We start from the raw sequence: 23,274 nt of genomic DNA on the forward strand, positions 1-23,274 counted from the left end.
TAGCAGTGTGTGTAGCAGTAATATAGCAGTGTGTGTAGCAGTGTGTGTAGCAGTAATATAGCAGTGTGTGTGCTGAGTGTGTGTGGGTGGAGCTAGTGTGTGTAGCAGTAATATAGCAGTGTGTGTAGTAGTGCGTGTAGCAGTAATATAGCAGTGTGTGTAGCAGTGTGTGTAGCAGCATGTGTAGCAGTGTGTGTAGCAGTGTGTGTAGCAGCGTGTGTAGCAGCGTGTGTAGCAGTGTGTGTAGCAGCATGTGTAGCAGTGTGTGTAGCAGCGTGTGTAGCAGCGTGTGTAGCAGTGTGTGTAGCAGTGTGTGTAGCAGCGTGTGTAGCAGTGTGTGTAGCAGCGTGTGTAGCAGCGTGTGTATAGCAGTAATATAGCAGTGTGTTATGCGTGTGTGTGTAGTAGTGTGTGTAACAGCGTGTGTAGCAGCGTGTGTAGCAGTAATATAGCAGTGTGTGTAGCAGCGTGTGTAGCAGTGTGTATAGCAATAATATAGCAGTGTGTGTAGCAGCGTGTGTAGCAGTGTGTATAGCAGCATGTGTAGCAGTGTGTGTAGCAGCATGTGTAGCAGTGTGTATAGCAGTAATATAGCAGTGTGTGTAGCAGTAATATAGCAGTGTGTGTAGCAGCGTGTGTAGCAGTGTGTGTAGCAGTGTGTGTAGCAGTAATATAGCAGTGTGTGTAGCAGTGTGTGTAGCAGTGTGTGTAGCAGTAATATAGCAGTGTGTGTAGCAGCGTGTGTAGCAGTGTGTGTAGTAGTGTGTGTAGCAGTAATATAGCAGTGTGTGTAGCAGTGTTTGTAGTAGCCAGGGTTCTAAATTAGCACCATTTACCAGCCAAATGCTGGTGAAATATGCAAGTGGCTGGTAGATTTGCTTCACTCACCAGCCAAAAAACCCAATGGTAATCTATTGAATGGCTGGTAATATTTAAACATTCATTAGCCATTTGGCTGGTAGACGAAAAAGTTAATTTTGAAGCCTGGTAGCAGCATGTGTAGCAGTGTGTGTAGCAGTGTGTGTAACAGTGTGTGTAGCAGTAATATAGCAGTGTCTGTAGCAGTAATATAGCAGTGTGTGTAGCAGTGTGTATAGCAGTGTGTGTAGCAGTGTGTGTAACAGTGTGTATAGCAGTGTGTGTAACAGTGTGTGTAGCAGTAATATAGCAGTGTGTGTAGCAGTGTGTGTAGCATAAAAAAGCACATCTCCAAGTTGACTTTAAAATATCTTTATTTAAACATGATCCAGAAAAAAATACATTTTTTTTAAAGATTTTCTGCAGGTAGCGAACACTTTGTGAGCACTTGAGGCACAGACACAAGCCAGAGGAGTGAAGCCAGAGAAGAATCAGTCGACCAATCAGAAACACGGACACCGGGAGAGTAACACAGTCAGTCAGAGGAGCCACTCCTCCGCTAATACGGAGCTCAAAACGCACAGAAGACTGTTCATCCGACACGTTTTACACACCAGGAGTACACCTGGGACCTTCCTCACACAGGACAGCCCCTCCAGTCCTAAATTAGATTTTTTTTTTAAACCTTTCATCTTGCAACGAGGCCTCCAAACCATTCCACGATATGAGGTGTTTGTTCCTGACCCTCTAACCCACTGGTTCTCAAATGGGGGTACATGTCCCCCTAGGGGTACTTTGAGGACTGCAGGGGGTCCCTGTCCCCCTAGGGGTACTCTGTAGGACTGCAGGGGGTATATGTCCCCCTAGGGGTACTCTGTAGGACTGCAGGGGGTCCCTGTCCCCCTAGGGGTACTCTGTAGGACTGCAGGGGTATATGTCCCCCTAGGGGTACTCTGTAGGACTGCAGGGGGTCCCTGTCCCCCTAGGGGTACTCTGTAGGACTGCAGGGGGTCCCTGTCCCCCTAGGGGTACTCTGTAGGACTGCAGGGGGTACGTGACATTTTTTGCAAAATGGTTTTCAGTTCCAAGGCTGTAGTTACTTCTACTGTCTTTATTTTCTCCAAGTTTGTCGCTTTTTTTTTTAAGTTTTTGAAGTTTGTCACCTTTTTTTTGGAAGGTTTTGTCGTTTGTTTTGACTTATTCTTGCCTTTCATTACTTTTTTCAACTTTTTTTTTGTCTCATGTTTTTTTCAGCTTTTTTCAAAGTTTTTTTTCTAAGTTTGTCGCTTATTTAAATTTGTTGTCACTTTTGTCGCCCTAGTGCTGCCTTCCTTCTTTCTTCTGTGTTTTTTTCAGAGTTTTTGTTTCTATTTTCGACCTATTCTTGCCTTACTTCCGTCTTTTCCCAAGTTTTTCTCTCCTTTCTCCATCATCATGTAAATGTGTTCCAGGTCCAAGGCTGTCGTTTAGTAAATCCATCGCTGACATCGCTGTAATCTTCCTCTTTATAGAGACTTTTCTTTTCTACCAAAAATTATTAGCGCTGGTTACGGGGCTACATGGCTTAAAAACAACTGTTCAAAGGGGGAACATTGTTGAAAAAAGCTTGAGAACCAGTGGTATGGAGGTATCGTTTCTGTGTTTGCGTCTCTCTATGTATGTATGTCTGTGTCCGTCTGTGTGTGTGTGTGTGTGTGTGTATGTCTCTGTCTGTCTGTCTGTCTGTGTGTGAGTCGGTGTCTGTGTGTGTGTCCGTCTGTCTGTCTCTCTGTGTGTGTGTGTGTGTGTCTGTGTGTGTGTGTGTATGTGTGTCTGTCTGTCTCTGTGTGTGTGTGTGTGTGTGTGTGCGTGTGTCTGTCTGTCTCTGTGTGTGTGTGTGTGTGTGTGCGTGTGTCTGTCTGTCTCTGTGTGTGTGTGTGTGTGTCTGCGTGTGTCTGTCTGTCTCTGTGTGTGTGTGTGTGTCTCTCTGTGTGTGTGTGTGTGTGTGTGTCTGTCTCTGTGTGTGTGTGTGTCTGTCTCTGTGTGTGTGTTTGTGTCTGTCTGTCTGTCTCTGTGTGTGTGTTTGTGTGTGTCTGCGTGTGTCTGTCTGTCTCTGTGTGTGTGTGTCTGTCTCTCTGTCTGTGTGTGTGTGTGTGTGTCTGTCTCTGTGTGTGTGTGTCTGTCTCTGTGTGTGTGTGTGTGTCTGTCTGTCTGTCTCTGTGTGTGTGTGTCTGTCTCTGTGTGTGTGTGTGTGTGTGTCTGTCTCTGTGTGTGTGTGTGTGTGTGTGTGTGTGTCTGTCTCTGTGTGTGTGTGTGTGTGTGTGTGTGTGTGTGTGTGTGTGTGTGTGTGTGTGTGTGTGTGTGTGTGTGTGTGTGTGTGTGTGTGTGGTTTGGAGGACTGGTTGAAAGACTTGTCCTGTACATAGACAGAAAAACCCTTTGTTGATACCAGGCTGTAAACATTTTTAATTACGCTTTGAAGTTTACATTTTTCACACCGCCTCAAGCAGCCGCACTCCAGGATGCTAAGTTCAGCCCGCACACATCACAAACATTTTCGGCATCTTTCGGCTATGTAACTAACGACTATAATAAAAAATACTTTACCTGACACAAGCTAGCGTTAGCTCAATTCAGTATCAAGACAGTCAGTCGCTTAACTTTCTGTTAAAAGAGGCATTGAGAGCTCTTTAACTTCCAGTCATCTGCCAGACTGAGCTCATGAAGTGGCGTATGTACGACACGCCAATTCGCACGCCATAATTGGCGTGTTATCAAGACGCATACTCGCTTTTTAGCGTGTTTATCAACTCTGTTATGCCTCCATTCACTTACATTACCTTGCGGTAGCGTATGAATTGACGCTGTAGCGAGTAGTATGGAAGGATTGAAAATCCGCGTAGGGAATTTGGTTAGAGGATAGAGGATGGATACCCAGACTTCGGCCGGGCCGAGTTCAGACACATATTTAGAAATTATGTTCAGGTTCTGGTCGGGCTCGGTTGGCATCAGCGCGATAAGAACATTTTTTAATTTAAAAAAGCTTATTATGTAGGTGCTCGCCTGTGTTAACCTGTGCGCTGATGAGCTCATCTGTTCACATTTCCGAATGCCTTCCTACTGAAGTATATTATCATCCTATTCTATTTGATCATTCTATAACTTGTATTTAGGCCATATCTGAACTATCTACAGTACAGGCCAAAAGTTTGGACACACCTTCTCATTCAATGCGTTTCCTTTTTATTTTCATGACTATTTACTTTGTGGATTCTCACTGAAGGCATCAAAACTATGAATGAACACATATGGAATTATGTACTTAACAAAAAAGTGTGAAATAACTGAAAACATGTCTTATATTTTAGATTCTTCAAAGTAGCCACCCTTTGCTTTTTTTGATAACTCTGCAAACCCTTGGTGTTCTCTCAATGAGCTTCATGAGGTAGTCACCTGAAATGGTTTTACCTTCACAGGTGTGCTTTGTCAGGGTTCATTAGTGGAATTTTCCCTTATTAATAAAAAGCAAAGGGTGGCTACTTTGAAGAATCTAAAATATAAGACATGTTTTCAGTTATTTCACACTTTTTGTTAAGTACATAATTCCATATGTGTTCATTCATAGTTTTGATGCCTTCAGTGAGAATCTACAATGTAAATAGTCATGAAAATAAAAAGGAAACACATTGAATGAGAAGGTGTGTCCAAACTTTTGGCCTGTGCTGTATGTGTAGCTAGAAGTGATGAACTTTACTCTACTTTCAGAGGACACCTCTCTGGAAACATCTGGAAAGTGTTATCAATGGGACCCCCAAGATGGTGAAAAGAAGGCCAGTTGGCTTGTAGCCATTGGTCAATTATTGATCCCACCCTAAGTTATGAAGAATAGATATACCATGTCTTAACAGCCGAACCTCAGAGTGACTATTGGAGAATTGGAAAAAAAGCTGTCGCTCTCCGGGCTCTTCGGAGCTTGTAAATTGATGCTGAAATTCTTGGATGTAAATAAACCTTTATAATCAAGAAACAGTGTCTGCAGATTCCTCTCCACACAGCAACGCACCATCGCTACTACACACACTACACTACAAAACGTACATGTGTCGTGTACGTTGTCGGCTGTGGCTCAGTGGTAGAGAGGTCGCCTGCCAATCGGAAAGTTGGTGGTTCGATCCCTGGCCCTGCAGTCCCATTTACATGCGCACCCAAGTGTCCTTGGGCAAGACCCTGAACCCCAGAGTGCGCATCGGAGTGTAAGTGTGTGTGAGTGTTTATCTGTGGCCGAGACTACCGTACAGCGAATGAATGTGTGTGAATGGTGAATGGTTCCTGTACTGTGTAAAAGCGCTTTGAGTAGTCGTTAAGACTAGAAAAGCGCTGTATAAATACAGTCCATTTACATTAGTATGAGAAAAAAAAAATGCGATTTTAACTGTGTCGGGTTCGGACATAAATATCTTAATGCCCTCTAGTGGAGGATGGGTCAAACAGCACAGGGCTTTCACCCAGGGGACCGGAGATCGTGTCCCGCGAGTCACATTTCCTAAACTTAAAGGTCGTTTTTTTTATCTTTTACTAAATCCAACCCTGTTGTTCTTTTCCTTAACCCCGACCGGAGCTTTCTTCCAGTCCTTCCTGAATAATCGAGAGGTTTTTTTGTGATTGTTGCGGGGCAAAAATCCTTGATTATGCGGCACGTTTTCTTAAAAAAAGCGATGGAATATGCTCTATATGATATTTATGCAATTTTATGCAAATTGCGGGAACTTGCAAAAACTGCAGTTTGATGAAAAAGAGAAAACACAGTGATTTCCCCAAACACGCTGCTTTTCGATGATGTTCATGTCGCGTAATTACGTCACTTCATAACGTTCCCATGGCAACAGGGGAAAATGGCTGCCCTTGTGTGAAGTAAACAACATTTTTCAACTTTCTGTTAAGATATATTATGGGACTTTTTTTGCAACGAAAATGCGGTGGATTATGAAATCATGCAAGCGGAAATCGGCAATTTATGCGGCGAATGTGCTGCTTATTTGAAAACATCCTTGCACCCCTGCATAAATATGCAGACTTTGGCTGATTATGCGTTGATCGCATAATCATGTTTTTCTGGAGGGACTGTTCTTCTCGCGATATAGTGTGTATGTTTACATCCTCTGTATAACAGCGTAGACATCCACGCGGAGAGCTTAAAATGCGTCCAGATAACACGCCACTTGGCTTAACAAAGTGGGCGTGTATGTTTTACGCGAAGTCATGATGTCACGTTGCATCTGCAGCTTCTTCACAACGACATACACACAAAAAGCCGACACACACACACACACACACACACACACACACACACACACACACACACACACACACACACACACACACACCACTGATGGACCATTTGTAGACACAATTACAAAACAAGTATTTCAACAAAATGCTTCTCTTTACAGAGAAACTTCTTTGAGATGACATCTTTGTTCCAAGTGAATGCTGAAATGTCAGAAGCATTGATCAGCGAGAGAGAGAGAGAGAGGCACGGAGAAGACAAGGCCATGAAGGCTTCAGAGAAACAGCCCTTATTTTTCAGATCTATGGCATTTTAATAATAATAATAATAATATAATAACCCCCGATACATGCTGTGCTCCTTTGTCTCTGCATGGGAAGAGTTCAAAATGTGGCACTTCAACTTTGCCTTGCTTATCGGTAAACAGACGTCTCTTAGAGCGTGACGGGAAGCCTTTTGTGAACCATTACCGTCCGCTGAGCGGCTCAAAGGCCAATAAACTATAAACTATTAAAATTAATTTGCAGTGATCATTACTGTACAGCCGCCCACCGTGCGCTGTGGTGGAAAAAGACTGTGGGAGGAACATGAAATAAAATGTGACATTTTGAACGCTCAAGAGCCATGAGTATCAAATAATTTGAAAAAAAAAAAAGTCTTATCAAGAATGCAGAAAGTAAATAAAAAAAAAAAAACTTTTAAATGTTCTCAGTTTTTTACTGCAAGAACGCCAGGAATACAGCAAGCCAGATGGAGATGTACTTTCAATTAATTCAACGACAACAAGCTCAGTTTTCCAATGCTTATGAAACTATTGTTTGCAAAAACAATGTCACAAAGTCGACCTTTTTTTCTGACTCGCTGCTATTAACCACACACTGTCAAACTGTTCACCGTATATTTACGGTACAATGCTGGCAGCAGCTTCTTCCAGTAAACTACTGTTGATTTACAGTATGCATACTGTACGTAGCAGAAGATATTCCTTTTTAAAACAAAACGTAGCAATTTAAATATAGCCCAAGAGAGTCCTGACACACGGCCGAACGTCGGCAGAGAAACCAGTCGGACCGATCTGCTCCCCGAGGTCCAAAAAGGGCCTCAGAACACACCGAAGCGACGCCGACTTGAGCGTACGTTCAACGCGAGACGCAATACGTCTCCATAACAGCAGGCGGCGCTAAAATGAAAACCGGAAATGACGAACGCGTCACGTGGGTCTGGCTTTCTCCAGCTGACCGATAATGGCGGCTCGTTCAGAATACGATCTTCTGTTGTACTGAAAGAGTTCACTGAAACTTGTTTCTGAAAACAGTTTAAAGGGATGCGCCACCGTTTGTTGAAATAGTTCTTATCACGGTCCACCCTGGCTGTAGATAGGTGGGGTCTCCTCTAGCTGTAGATAGGTGGGGTCTCCTCTAGCTGTAGATAGGTGGGGTCTCCCCTAGCTGTAGATAGGTGGGGTCTCCTCTAGCTGGAGATAGGTGGGGTCTCCCCTAGCTGTAGATAGGTGGGGTCTCCTCTAGCTGGAGATAGGTGGGGTCTCCCCTAGCTGTAGATAGGGGGGCCGACGCATTTTTTTGTCTCAGTGCAAGTAATTAGGTTGTTTTTTTTGTCTTTTGTTGGCTCACTTTTACTCACAACATGCTAACCGGCAACATAGGATTCCATTCACTACGCTAAGCTAACTAGCGGCGGCGCTGCCGGTGTTAACGATGCATGCACAAAAAATGCGTTGGCCCACCTATCTACAGCTAGGGGAGACCCCACCTATCTCCAGCTAGGGGAGACCCCACCTATCTCCAGCTAGGGGAGACCCCACCTATCTACAGCTAGGGGGGACCTCACCTATCTACAGCTAGAGGAGACCTCACCTATCTACAGCTAGAGGAGACCCCACCTATCTACAGCTAGAGGAGACCCCACCTATCTACAGCTAGGGGAGACCCTACCTATCTACAGCTAGGGGAGACCCTACCTATCTACGGCTAGAGGAGACCTCACCTATCTACGGCTACAGGAGACCCCACCTATCTACAGCTAGGGGAGACCCTACCTATCTCCAGCTAGGGGAGACCACACCTATCTACAGCTAGGGGAGACCCCACCTATCTACAGCTAGAGGAGACCTCACCTATCTACAGCTAGGGGAGACCACACCTATCTACAGCTAGGGGAGACCCCACCTATCTACAGCTAGAGGAGACCTCACCTATCTACAGCTAGAGGAGACCCCACCTATCTACAGCTAGAGGAGACCCCACCTATCTACAGCTAGAGGAGACCTCACCTATCTACAGCTAGAGGAGACCTCACCTATCTACAGCTAGAGGAGACCTCACCTATCTACAGCTAGAGGAGACCCCACCTATCTACAGCTAGAGGAGACCTCACCTATCTACAGCTAGAGGAGACCTCACCTATCTACAGCTAGAGGAGACCCCACCTATCTACAGCTAGAGGAGACCCCACCTATCTACAGCTAGAGGAGACCCCACCTATCTACAGCTAGAGGAGACCTCACCTATCTACAGCTAGAGGAGACCTCACCTATCTACAGCTAGAGGAGACCCCACCTATCTACAGCTAGGGGAGACCGTGATAAGCCCTATTTCAACAAAAGGTGGCGTATCCCTTTAAGAGAGAAATAGGCCGTGCAGTTCCTGAATCTGTCTTCATTTCAGATCAACAAAGGTCAGTTTAAAATATGTTCGTCAGATTTTGAGAGACTCCACCAGAGCTCTCCACCAATCAGATGGGTCATTGAGTCCGACTGCCCGCGCTCCGATTCAACGAGTCAAATCGGCCCAAATGAAGGCCGACTGCTCCTCCGACTGACGACGGCACAGGACACACCGAACAGACTCGAGTCACTGACCTCGCCAGACTGTCCCACGGCCGATTATCGGGTTGGTGCGTCAGCGCCTCAAAAAAGCAACCCGGTCTCACGGCAGTTCGTGAAATGGTCTCGTTATTTTTGATCTATTCATACAGTACAGGCCAAAAGTTTGGACACACCTTGTCATTCAATGTGTTTCCTTTTTATTTTCATGACTATTTACATTGTAGATTCTCACTGAAGGCATCAAAACTATGTACTTAACAAAAAAGTGTGAAATAACTGAAAACATGTCTTATATTTTAGATTCTTCAAAGTAGCCACCCTTTGCTTTTTTTGATAACTCTGCAAACCCTTGGTGTTCTCTCAATGAGCTTCATGAGGTAGTCACCTGAAATGGTTTTACCTTCACAGGTGTGCTTTGTCAGGGTTCATTAGTGGAAGTTTTTCCCTTATTAATAAAAAAGCAAAGGGTGGCTACTTTGAAGAATCTAAAATATAAGACATGTTTTCAGTTATTTCACACTTTTTTGTTAAGTACATAATTCCATATGTGTTCATTCATAGTTTTGATGCCTTCAGTGAGAATCTACAATGTAAATAGTCATGAAAATAAAAAGGAAACGCATTGAATGAGAAGGTGTGTCCAAACTTTTGGCCTGTACTGTATCTTTTAATAAAATACAAAAACCCAACTTGGTTCTAGTCTCAGTCTGTCTTATTTGTTTCATTTTACTAAAACTCTGAAAACTCTCCCCCGGCTGCAAAGGAAACTTCCACTACAATATAACGGGGAAACAAAACGCCACACGCGGGACACGATATCTGGCGTGAAAGTCCTGAATTGTTTGACCCATCGACACCCCCAACTAACCTCCTTACGTGGATTTTCGGCATTTCATACTACTCGCTACCGTAGTCGTGCTGTGACCACGACATATGCTTCCCATTTAAATACATTAGTTTACATTTTCGTGCTGGCCACCACGAAAAAAACGACAAAAACGTTCCCCGTGAACACGTATCAATAGATTAAAAATAACGTGACCATTTCACGAATTGCCGTGAGACCGGACTGTAAAAAAAGAGAGAAAATGCTTCTTAAAGGTGCTCTAAGTGATGGGACACGTTTTTTTAGGCTACAACTTTTTTCGTCACATACAGCAAACATCTCCTCACTATCTGCTAGCTGCCTGTCCCCTGAACACACTGTAAAAAACATCTCCTCACTATCTGCTAGCTGCATGTCCCTTGAACACACTGTAAAAAACATCTTTCATCATGTTCAGAGGACAGGCAGCTAGCAGATAATCAGGAGATATTTTTTACAGTGTGTTCAGGAGACAGGCAGCTAGCAGATAATGAGGAGATATTTTTTACAGTGTGTTCAGGGGACAGGCAGCTAGCAGATAGTGAGGAGATGTTTTTTACAGTGTGTTCAGGGGACAGGCAGCTAGCAGATAGTGAGGAGATGTTTTTTACAGTGTGTTCAGGGGACAGGTAGCTAGCAGATAGTGAGGAGATATTTTTTACAGTGTGTTCAGGGGACAGGCAGCTAGCAAATAGTGAGATGTTTTTTACAGTGTGTTCAGGGGACAGACAGCTAGCTGATAGTGAGGAGATATTTTTTACAGTGTGTTCAGGGGACAGGCAGCTAGCAAATAGTGAGATGTTTTTTACAGTGTGTTCAGGGGACAGACAGCTAGCTGATAGTGAGGAGATATTTTTTACAGTGTGTTCAGGGGACAGGCAGCTAGCAGATAGTGAGGAGATGTTTGCTGACGAAAAAAGTTGTGGCCTAAAAAACGCGTCACATCACTTAGAGGACCCTTTAAAGCTTCATGAAGCTGTATTCGCCTGTCACTAGAGCGCTGCTAATGCCGCCTCCCTGTGGTCCAGACAGCCTTAAATTAAATCAAAATCTCACAAAGATTAAAAGAAAAAAGTGAAAACCCTGGAGATGCAAAAACATCTAAACATTTCCATCTGTGCTGGATAACTGCGGATACAGTGCTCGGACAAATACAACCAGATAAATACTGAGAAACTGACATGTTTACGTCTTGTTTTTTTTTTTGGTATTCGTTGGCACAGTTGTTGTTTTTTGAGAGATTGAGGATCTTCATTCCAAAATGCTACATATCCATTTTTCAGAAAACAATAAAAGGTCCCTGAAACATAAAGTACTCCATCATAGTGGATTGTTTTTCCCGGATGCAGTCTGTTTACTTGTGAATAACTTCATTATTTTGGATATCTCCTTTTGGAATAAAAAACCCCTTGACATTTCATTGCTTCCCTACAAAAGCAAGCATCATAAAACTAAATATGTAAACTGAGACTTATATAAGACAAGACACACAATAATTACACATTAAACGCAAAAAACAAATTTTGTCAAAGCTAAAGTTGTACGCTGATGACGCTTTTCTTAGTTTTTGTGCTTTGGATCGGTACAATTATTTTCTTCGGAGCCCCTAAAGAGACTTTCTCATGCGCAAGAGAAATTTTTCCCATGAGTATGCGTAAGTATCTTGTGCTCAAGAGAAACCAATCGTAGGCTAGCAAAATTATGCTAATAAAGTACTGCTAACGTAGCCCGACAAGCCAGACCCACATCCAGATGTTGGTTCTAGGGGGAACTCACCCATTGGTCAGGGCTCAATCCGAAGGGCGGGATAAACGGTTGTCTTTCAAATTCCCTCTGCACGCGATAGGATAGCGCTCCGACCAACCAGAGCAACGCTAGCTGATAGTTTAAAGGAACACGCCACCGTTTGTTGAAATAGTTCTTATCACGGTCTACCCTGGCTGTAGATAGGGGGCCAACACATTTTTTGTCTCAGTGCAAGTAATTAGGTTGTTTTTTTGTCTTTTGTTGGCTCACTTTTACTCAAAACATGCTAACCGGCAACATAGGATTCCATTCACTACGCTAAGCTAACTAGTGGCGGCGCTGCCAGTGTTGCACTGGACTAAAACAATGCATGCACAAAAACTGCGTTGGCCCACCTATCTACAGCTAGAGGAGACCCCATCTATCTACAGCTAGAGGAGACCCCACCTATCTACAGCTAGAGGAGACCTCACCTATCTACAGCTAGGGGAGACCCCACCTATCTACAGCTAGGGGAGACCCCACCTATCTACAGCTAGGGGAGACCCCACCTATCTACAGCTAGAGGAGACCCCACCTATCTACAGCTAGAGGAGACCTCACCTATCTACAGCTAGGGGAGACCCACCTATCTACAGCTAGGGGAGACCCCACCTATCTACAGCTAGAGGAGACCCCACCTATCTACAGCTAGGGGAGACCCCACCTATCTACAGCTAGAGGAGACCCCACCTATCTACAGCTAAGGAGAGACCCCCACCTATCTACAGCTAGGAGAGACCCCACCTATCTACAGCTAGGGGAGACCCCACCTATCTACAGCTAGAGGAGAGCCCCACCTATCTACAGCTAGGGAGAGACCCCACCTATCTACAGCTAAGAGGAGACCCCACCTATCTACAGCTAAGAGAGACCCCACCTATCTACAGCTAGGGAGACCCCACCTATCTACAGCTAAGGGAGACCCCCACCTATCTACAGCTAGAGGAGACCCCACCTATCTACAGCTAGGGGAGACCCCACCTATCTACAGCTAGGAGAGACCCCACCTATCTACAGCTAGAGGAGACCTCACCTATCTACAGCCAGGGGAGACCCCAACTATCTACAGCTAGAGGAGACCCCACCTATCTACAGCTAGAGGAGACCCCACCTATCTACAGCCAGGGGAGACCCCACCTATCTACAGCTAGAGGAGACCCCACCTATCTACAGCTAGAGGAGACCTCACCTATCTACAGCTAGAGGAGACCCCACCTATCTACAGCTAGGAGAGACCCCACCTATCTACAGCTAGGGGAGACCCCACCTATCTACAGCTAGAGGAGACCCCACCTATCTACAGCTAGGGGAGACCCCACCTATCTACAGCTAGAGGAGACCTCACCTATCTACAGCTAGAGGAGACCCCACCTATCTACAGCTAGGAGAGACCCCACCTATCTACAGCTAGGGGAGACCCCACCTATCTACAGCCAGGGGAGACCCCACCTATCTACAGCCAGGGGAGACCCCACCTATCTCCAGCTAGAGGAGACCCCACCTATCTACAGCTAGGGGAGACCCCACCTATCTACAGCTAGGGGAGACCGTGATAAGACCTATTTCAACAAACGGTGGCGTATCCCTTTAAACTTTAAACTCCGAACACATCTTCCCTTTTTTAAGAATGACTTCAGTGTCGTTCTTTGTTCTTTTCTCAAAGAAAAGCTGAACTCCAAGTCTTCCAGAAGACCGCTGTTCACCAGCAGCAGCAGCAGCAGCCATAAGCCCCGCCCACCGACTCTATACACGATGTGATTGGCCCAACTAGAGTTTGGTTTTTCCAGCTCGCAAGCCAACGGAGAGTTGCTACACTGACCCTGGCTGCAAATTACATTTGCTGCCGCTAGGGTGCATCTAGATTTCTAGGCTACTGCTAACGTTGTTTCACATTAACAGCATGAAATCGGTCAAGTTACCTCGTTTTCCTTAAGTTTGTCAGGCACATTTTGTTGCGTTATCAGGAAGATGGATACCGCCTCCTCGTTCTGACTGAGTACTACGATTTGTTTCTAGTGAGCACAAGATACTTTCGGGAAGAAGAAAACTATCTCGTGCTCACTAGAAAGTTTGTTGTTCGCACCAGGAAGTATCTTGTGATTCCGCAAAGTTTTTTGAGCTCACAAGAAAGTTTTTCGTGCCCACGAGAAAGTCTTTCGTGCTCAGAAGAAAGAAAATAATTCTCCATGTCCCTTTAGGGTCTCTCTGTAAATTCACTGTTGATTAATGTATACATTACTTCATTGATCAAACATTTAAACATTTATCCTACAAGAGGTCTAATCCAAACTTAACAAAATTCCAATAAATTAGCAAATTGATAGAATCTGAAAAGCTATGGACGATGAACGATCGGCCTCGGTGCTTCATGCTTTACTTTATTTTAAGCCGTGGCTTGTTTCTATAACTTGACCATAAATCATAAGTATAAAGTACTTTACAATATATAGAAAAAAGATGTTTATATGAGAGGCACAAACTGGGAGTTTTCATGTTTTCCAAATGTAAGTAAAAGCTGCTTTATTGTAGCATTTTTTTCTTTGATTGTCTGAAGAAAAAGTGCAGCTTTCAGTCACTCTCATGAATAACTCAATGAGTCAATGCTGAATATATCTAGTTTGATTTGTAATTATGACTCAGCATTTCACAGTTTAAATACCTACACGTTTTGAGATTTGTTTTCCTGTAGTAAAAGCAATATGCTTCTCCAACATCTTCCTAAATACGACCCATTTTTTGGTTGAATGCGCTGTGAATTATGCAGTCAGTGAACACAATTACAATTTCTTTTTTAACCTGGTTTAGTAAACATTTGGATCTTTAAAATGTCTTCTCTCTGGGATTAGGGATTGTGGGTAGTGTAGTACTTCTCCATAAGTTTGCGAATAACACGTTTTTATTAAAACAAGGTTGATTTCAAGCGGACTTCTAGCTTCTACGGGAGCAGAAACCTTTGTTTCACATCCTTGGAGCGGATGGTTTAGACATCAGTTATCCAGTTATCCTACCGGTTCTCACTTCCAACTCGTAAAATACTGATGCTTGGTCAATGTTTCTCAAATCACCCTTCAGCGTCTGTAATGAACGCACCGGGAACAGCATCAGCTTCACCTCGGTGCTGTAAGATGATGTAGTGTTGTAGTAGTATGAAGAGAGACAACGGTAGAGAGTAGTATGTAGAGAGACAGCAGTAGAGAGTAGTATGTAGAGAGACAGCAGTAGAGAGTAGTATGTAGAGAGACAGACAGAGTATAGATATGTAGAGAGATCAGAATAGAGAGTAGTATGAGACAAACCAGAGATTTAGTAGTATGTACAGAGACAGTAGAGAGAGTAGTAGTGAGAGAGACGCAGTAGAGAGTAGTATGTAGAGAGACAACAGTAGAGAGACATGTTTTAATTTATTATTAAAAATTTAGAGAGACAGTAGACAGTGTATGTAAGAGAGACAAAGAGTAGAATCAGTGTTATGTAGAGACAACCAGTAGAGAGTTATTAATATAGAGACAGCAGTAGAGAGATAAAAATTATATAAATAGTATGTATTAGAGAGACAACAATAGAGAGAAAAAAAAATATATTATGTTTATAGAGACAGCAGTAGAGGAGTGGTAGAGAGACAACAGTTTTAAATTTTGAGTTATTATTTAGTTACAGCATAAGAGTAGTATGTAGAGACAGTAGAGAGAGACAGTAGAGTTATTAGTAGAGAGAGCAGTTAGAGAGTGTAGAGAGAGTAGGAGTTTTTTAGAGACAGCAGTAGGAGTAGTATGTATAGAGACAACAGTAGTAGATAAAGGAGAGGCAACAAAGGTATGTAAGACGGAGACGGAGCATGTGTAGGAGATCAGAAGATGTACAACGGAACACAAGAGGAAGTGGACCTCATGTGGACGAAGGTGCAGTAAGGGAACAGATGGAATGGTTAATTTTTAAAATTTTTTGTTTTTTTTTTTTTTTTGTTTGTTTTTTTTTTTTTTTTTTTTTTTTGTTGTTCCTTTGTTGCTACTTTCGGTGGTTTGTGCAGCCATGTAGGCCACGGAAACAGCCATAGCCCATTGAGGCCCGTGGAATCATCGGACCACACAACAGGCCAAGCCGGTGGGGGGTGCGCCGTGATGTAGCCACATCCGGGACTCCAGGTTCCTCAGGTCCAGCCACATCTGGTAGTCCTGGTGGAGAAACCAAACACACCCTCAGACAGTAAACCACATCTGGTAGTCCTGGTGGAGAAACCAAACACACCCTCAGACAGTAAACCACATCTGGTAGTCCTGGTAGAGAAACCAAACACACCCGCAGACATTTAACCACATCTGGTAGTCCTGGTGGAGAAACCAAACACACCCTCAGACAGTAAACCACATCTGGTAGTCCTGGTGGAGACACCAAACACACCCGCAGACATTTAACCACATCTGGCAGTCCTGGTGGATACACTAAACACACCATCAGACAGTAAACCACATCAGGTAGTCCTGGTGGAGACACCAAACACACCCGCAGACATTTAACCACATCTGGTAGTCCTGGTAAATAAACCAAACGCAACTTCAGAGAGTGAACCACATCTGGTAGTCCTGGTGGGGAAACCAAACACACCCTCAGACAGTAAACCACATCTGGTAGTCCTGGTGGAGACACCAAACACACCCGCAGACATTTAACCACATCAGGTAGTCCTGGTGGAGACACCAAACACACCCGCAGACATTTAACCACATCTGGTAGTCCTGGTAAATAAACCAAACGCAACTTCAGAGAGTGAACCACATCTGGTAGTCCTGGTGGAGAAACCAAACACACCCTCAGACAGTAAACCACATCTGGTAGTCCTGGTGGAGACACCAAACACACCCGCAGACATTTAACCACATCTGGTAGTCCTGGTGGAGACACCAAACACACCCGCAGAAATTTAACCACATCTGGTAGTCCTGGTAAATAAACCAAACGCAGCTTCAGAGAGTGAACCACATCTGGTAGTCCTGGTGGAGAAACCAAACACACCCTCAGACAGTAAACCACATCTGGTAGTCCTGGTGGAGACACCAAACACACCCGCAGACATTTAACCACATCAGGTAGTCCTGGTGGAGACACCAAACACACCCGCAGAAATTTAACCACATCTGGTAGTCCTGGTGGAGAAACCAAACACACCCTCAGACAGTAAACCACATCTGGTAGTCCTGGTGGAGAAAACAAATGCACCCGCAGACATTTAAAAACATCTGGTAGTCCTGGTGGAGAAAACAAATGCACCCGCAGACATTTCAAAACATCTGGTAGTCCTGGTGGAGACACCAAACTGGCAGCCTGTTCTGTAAAAACTGACTATTTGTCAAAATGTTTTTCAGTTGATAACTTTTTGTCACTTTTTTCATCATTTATTTATGCTTCTTTTGACACTTACTTTCTTATTTATTTTTAACGACACTGCGTACGGAGCTTAGCAGCGCCCAAGACGACTGTGATTGGTTTACAGAAGTGCAAACAACCCCAGAATGCATCTGCGGTGTAGCAAGACCATAGAGCTGTAAATGCATCAAAAACATCACAGAATGCGCCAAAAAAACCTTTAAAAAAGACAACAAAAACAGCAAAGAAAGTGCTGAAAAATAGCTAAACAAAAATGTCAAAAAAACAACAACATTGAAAGCATCGTAAAAATAAGTACAAATAAGAAGTATGTTACTCACATTTTCCCAAATGATATGTACAGATATATTTGACATTTATTTATTGCGGAGGAATAACCCCTTGAGATGAACCATCTCGTTTTCGAGGGGGGTCCTCGAGTCCAGGTACAGAAATAGACACTGACCTTGCAGTGGCAGTCAAACAGAAGAAAAGACAAAAAACAAACAAAACAACAATAAAAAACAACTTACTTTACGAAAATGGTAAGAGCAAAAGCAAAAATATATAATATATAACTCATACAAACAAGACATATACACACACACACAAGACTCTCCAAAGGTTGCTCACTCATCCCTCAACAAAGTAAACACATGAAATATATATATGTACCGAAACACACATCTAGACACCAGTAAACACGTATGCACACATAAATGTAAGGAGTTAATGCATCATGCTTAAAATAGGTTTCATTTAGTCCTGTTTAAGGTATCAACTCCATCAGTGGTAACCACAGTAGAGCAGTAGTGAAGTAGTGAACACCAATAATGCTCCAGCATCTGTCCTGACCTGTGCACTCAAACCAGCACATAGATCTCCAAAAAAAAAAGAGAATACATACACATATAGTTAAAAACAATTGCATGTATTCTGAAGATGTTGAGCTAGGGCATTTTTAAACATTGGAAAGGAAGTCAAAGAGCGAATTGAAATTGGAAGGTTATTCCACTCATAAGGTGCTTTATATTGAAATGCATATTTTCCTATTTCTTTATTAATTCGAGGAATGAGAAAATAAATTTGGTTATTGTGTCGCAAGTTATAAAATGAGCTAAATAAGATTAGATATTGTTTTAAATAAGAAGGATAGTCCATATAAGTACATTTAAAAATAAAATTGTAACCAATGAAAATGCCTTCTATCTGGTAGGGTCAGCCAGGACAGTTGATGGTACATTTCACAATGGTGTGTTCTGTAGGGGCAGCGGAGAATAAATCTACACAGGCTATTGTAGGCAGTGTTAAGGGACTGAAGGCAGGAGGCTGTAGTATTTTGATACACGATGTCGGCATAATCCAAAATTGGCAATAAAAGTTGAGAAACAATTCTTTTTCTGACAGGAAAATTAAAACATTTAATTGATTGGTATAAAATTCTAAGTGAGCAGTTGAGCTTATTAGTTATATTATGTACATGAGTGCTAAAAGAAAGATCAGAATCAAGCCAAAGGCCAAGATACTTGACCTGCCTAGTAGGTTTTATGGGAATTTGATCAAGAAATGTAATTTGTAGTGAATTTTTTCAAATGAAAGATTCAGCTTTTTTTGAAAAAGCATTAAATATGATTTTGATTTGTTAAGTAGAAGCTTGTTGGACAATAGCCACCGCTGGACGGAATCGAAACCATTTGGTAATGTAGTGCTGATGTCATAAATATTAGGTTTAGAACAATAAATGACCGTGTCATCAGCATAAAGTTGGATATTGCATTCAGTGCAACTACGCGGAAGATCATTGATAAATATCGAAAAAAGTAAAGGCCCGAGAGAGGAACCTTGAGGAATTCCTCGGTCAATGCCAGTGAAATCAGAGATGCTGCCCCCAAAAGACACACACTGACGACGATTGTGTAAATAAGAATTGAACCAAAGCAATGAAGAAGTAGACTGACCAACCGAGTACAATTTGTCTAAGAGTAGATAATGATCAACTAAATCAAATGCTCTAGTAAGATCTAAAAATAATGCACCTGTACACATACGATTATCAAAACTCAAAAACACATCATTGGTAAATTTTAGAAGTGCTGTAGTAGTAGAAAAATGTTTTCTGAATCCAGATTGGCACTGAGATAATAGGTTATTGTCAGATAAATAGTTCGATAATTGGAAGAAAATTATTTTCTCAAAAACTTTTACAACACTATTAATGATTGAGATGGGTCTGTAATTATTAATATTTTCATGATCACCACCCTTGTGAAGTGGGATAACTTTGGCACATTTCCAGGCTAAAGGAAATTTACAAGAAGAGAACGACAACTTAAAAAGTGAGGCCAATGGCACTGCTAGTACATGAGAACCAATTTTAATAAACTTATTCTCGATGCCATCTGGACCAGCACCACTGATAGAGGACAGTTCACTTATGGTCCTTTGCACATCAGCTGGGCTGACCTCTGTAAATAAAAAAGAACTGCCTGGCTGGAAACAAGGGACCAGATCAGGTTGAAAAGTAGAAGTCAGTACTTGTGGTGTTAGGTAAAAATGCAAACTAAAAGCATTAGCAATGGTAGCTGGATCATCTATGCTTTCATTATTGAGGTTCAAATTAGTTGTAGCCCGCCCAGATCTCCTAAGTACATTATTAACCTGTTTCCAGAATTGTCGTGGGTTTTTAAAATCATTCATTAAACAATTTTTTAAATCATTTGATTTGGAGTTTCTCGTTTCTTCCCAGTCAGCAGTGTATTTTGTATGTCGAAATTTGCACCAAGCCCTATCCCTCTGTTTAAAGAGATTAATAAGGTCTCCATTTACCCACGGTAAGTGACTACCTATAACTTTAACTGTGGTCCAAGGAGCATGCTTGTTTATAACATTCTGAAGCTCAGTATATAGAAAATCCCAAGCATCATCAATAAATGGAATTAGATTGAGCCTGTACCAATTAATTTGTTGCAAATCATCAATAAATTGGTCACTATTGAAAAATTTGGTTTGCCTTACCTTGATAAATTTAGGAGGGAGACGTGGCTTCATAATTTTCCAAATACAATAAATCATGTGATGATCACTAAAACAGTCTGGTAGTACCCCAGATTTAATTATTCGTTCCGGGTGACAAATTAGGGCCCAATCCAAAAGAGATTTAGAGGTAAGAGTAAGTCTTGTGGGCTCAGTTATAAGTTGAGTCAAGTTTAAGCTATTAATCAAATTTCTTTCAGTAAATGCTGATGAATATAGGCATTAATCAAGGAGGTGCTATGAGCGAGGATGTAGGAGGGATCTCTGAGGAGCTATGAGCGAGGATACAGGACACACGCACACACACCACACACACAGCCACAGACACAGACACACACACACACACACACACACACACACACACACACACACACACACACACACAGAAACACAGACACACACACAGACTCAAACACACACACACAGACACATCCACACACACACACACACACAGCCACAGACACACACACACACACACACACACACACACACACACAGAAACACACAGACACAGACACACACACAGACTCAAACACAGACACACACACACACACAAAAAAACAGACACACAAAGACGCACACACACACACAGACACACACACAGAAACACACACACACACACTCACTCACTCACAGACAGACACACACAGACACACACACAGACATATCCACAGACACACACACACACAGACACACACAAACACACACACACAGACACACACACACACACACACACACACCCACACACAGACACAGACACCCACACGCACACACCCACAGACACACACACTTACACACACACACATCCACAGACACCCACAGACACAGACACACACACACACACACACACACACACACACACACACACACACAGACACCCACACGCACACACCCACAGACACACACACTTACACACACACACATCCACAGACACCCACAGACACAGACACCCACACGCACACACCCACACGCACACACCCACAGACACACACACTTACACACACACACATCCACAGACACCCACAGACACACACACACACACACACACACACACACACACGCCCTTCTGTTCTCTTCAAGAGATCGACACACACACCAACGCACAATTATGAACTTCAGGTCCCTTACAGATAAAGCTCTGCGTGGAGCCTCCGCACAACCATAAATCACGCTTTAGACGTGAGGAAAGGAAGCGAGTGAAGGAGTCAAGGATGCAGTTGAGCTCAGGTTACTGCTGGTTGAAGGACACCTTAACTACATGTCACTTTTTTCTGTTGGTTTTCTCTCAATTTCGCTAATTTAACATTCAGATAAATTCAGCAAAAATGCTTCAGAATAAATGTTTGATTTTGATTGTGAATCTTACCTGTAACCAGGGGTGACTGAGGGTCTTGTCGACACTGTATCTCTTCCTCATCTTTACCTGCAGCAGGTTGCTAATCAGGTCAATAGCTGCAAGGAAGGAAGGAAAGAAGGGAGGGAGGAAGGGAGGGAGGGAGGGAGGGAGGGAGGGAGGGAGGGAGGGAGGAAGGAAGGAAGGAAGGAAGGAAGGAAGGGAGGGAGGGAGGGAGGAAGGAAGGAAGGAAGGAAGGAAGGAAGGCAGGAAGGAAGGCAGGAAGGAGGTAAGCAAGGAAGGAAGGAAGGCAGGAAGGAGGGAAGGCAGGAAGGAAGGGAAGCAAGGAAGGAAGGAAGGAAGGAAGGAAGGAAGGCAGGAAGGAAGGTAGGAAGGAAGGGAGGAAGAAGTGATGAGTAGAGTTGTAACAATTGCAAATTAAACCATACAATTAATTGTCTGTTTCATTCATTTATTTATGGATGACGTTATCAAACTAAAGTTCTGAATGAATCCAAGGGCACATCTTTTCTTCATATCACTGTTATGTAGCGTTGGGTACCAAAACCGGTGCTAATACGGCACCGGTGCCTAACCGACCGGTATCTACCGGACCGAACTGCAACGTGGATTTCGGTACCTCATTTCTGTGCCAATTAAATGCCTTCTGCGCTGCTCTTTGATGCTGCGAAACAGACTTTAGAGGCAACTCGCTGCACGTGACGTGACGCTAACACTTCACTCGACAGCAGGTAACGTTAGCCTACCGTTAGCTAGTTAACACTTCACTCGACAGCAGGTAACGTTAGCCTACTGTTAGCTAGTTAACACTTCACTCGACAGCAGGTAACGTTAGCCTACCGTTAGCTAGTTAACACTTCACTTTACAGCAGGTAACGTTAGCCTACCGTTAGCTAGTTAACACTTCACTTTACAGCAGGTAACATTAGCCTACCGTTAGCTAGTTAACACTTCACTCGACGGCAGGTAACGTTAGCCTACCGTTAGCTAGTTAACACTTCACTCGACGGCAGGTAACGTTAGCCTACCGTTAGCTAGTTAACACTTCACTCGACAGCAGGTAACGTTAGCCTACCGTTAGCTAGTTAACTCTTCACTCGACGGCAGGTAAAGTTAGCCTACCGTTAGCTAGTTAACACTTCACTTTACAGCAGGTAACGTTAGCCTACCATTAGCTAGTTAACACTTCACTCGACGGCAGGTAACGTTAGCAAGTGCGTTAGCTATTCACTCGACGGTAACCGTTAACTTGCCGTTAGCTAGTTAACACTTCACTTTACAGCAGGTAACATTAGCCTACCGTTAGCTAGTTAACACTTCACTTCGCCGGCAGGGTAACGTTATTCTACCGTTAGCTAGTTAACACTTCACTTCGACAGCAGGTAACGTTAGCCTACCGTTAGCTAGTAAACACTTCACCGACGGCAGGTAACGTTAGCCTACCGTTAGCTAGTTAACACTTCACTCGACGGCAGGTAACGTTAGCCTACCGTTAGCTAGTTAACACTTCACTCGACGGCAGGTAACGTTAGCCTACCGTTAGCTAGTTAACACTTCACTCGACGGCAGGTAACGTTAGCCTACCGTTAGCTAGTTAACTCTTCACTCGACGGCAGGTAAAGTTAGCCTACCGTTAGCTAGTTAACACTTCACTTTACAGCAGGTAACGTTAGCCTACCGTTAGCTAGTTAACACTTCACTGACGGCGTAGCGTTAGCCGTCCGTTAGCTAGTTAACACTTCCACTTGACGGCAGGTAATCGTTAGCCTGCCGTTAGCTAGTTAACACTTCACTTTCGACGGGGTAACATTAGCCCCGCTACCGTTTATAACACTTCACTCGACGGGTAAAGTTAGCCTACCGTTAGCTAGTTAACACTTCACTTACGGCAGGTAACGTTAGCC

General features: G+C 43.4%; 1 protein-coding gene across 1 annotated transcript in view; it reads right to left on the reverse strand.

The window, feature by feature from the left end:
- Positions 1 to 15,695: 15,695 nt before the first annotated feature.
- The window catches only part of prkd1 (protein kinase D1), an 83,962-nt gene continuing 76,383 nt past the window's right edge, over positions 15,696 to 23,274 (reverse strand). The window contains exons 19-20 of the mRNA XM_039785450.1: positions 21,383 to 21,468; positions 15,696 to 15,794 (exon numbers count right to left, since the gene is read on the reverse strand). Coding sequence (XP_039641384.1) covers positions 15,696 to 15,794; positions 21,383 to 21,468 — 185 coding nt within the window. The remainder of the gene's footprint in view (positions 15,795 to 21,382; positions 21,469 to 23,274) is intronic.

The sequence above is a fragment of the Perca fluviatilis genome, chromosome 20, assembly GCF_010015445.1.
Source record: "Perca fluviatilis chromosome 20, GENO_Pfluv_1.0, whole genome shotgun sequence".
In the NCBI taxonomy this organism is placed as follows: Eukaryota; Metazoa; Chordata; class Actinopteri; order Perciformes; family Percidae; genus Perca; species Perca fluviatilis.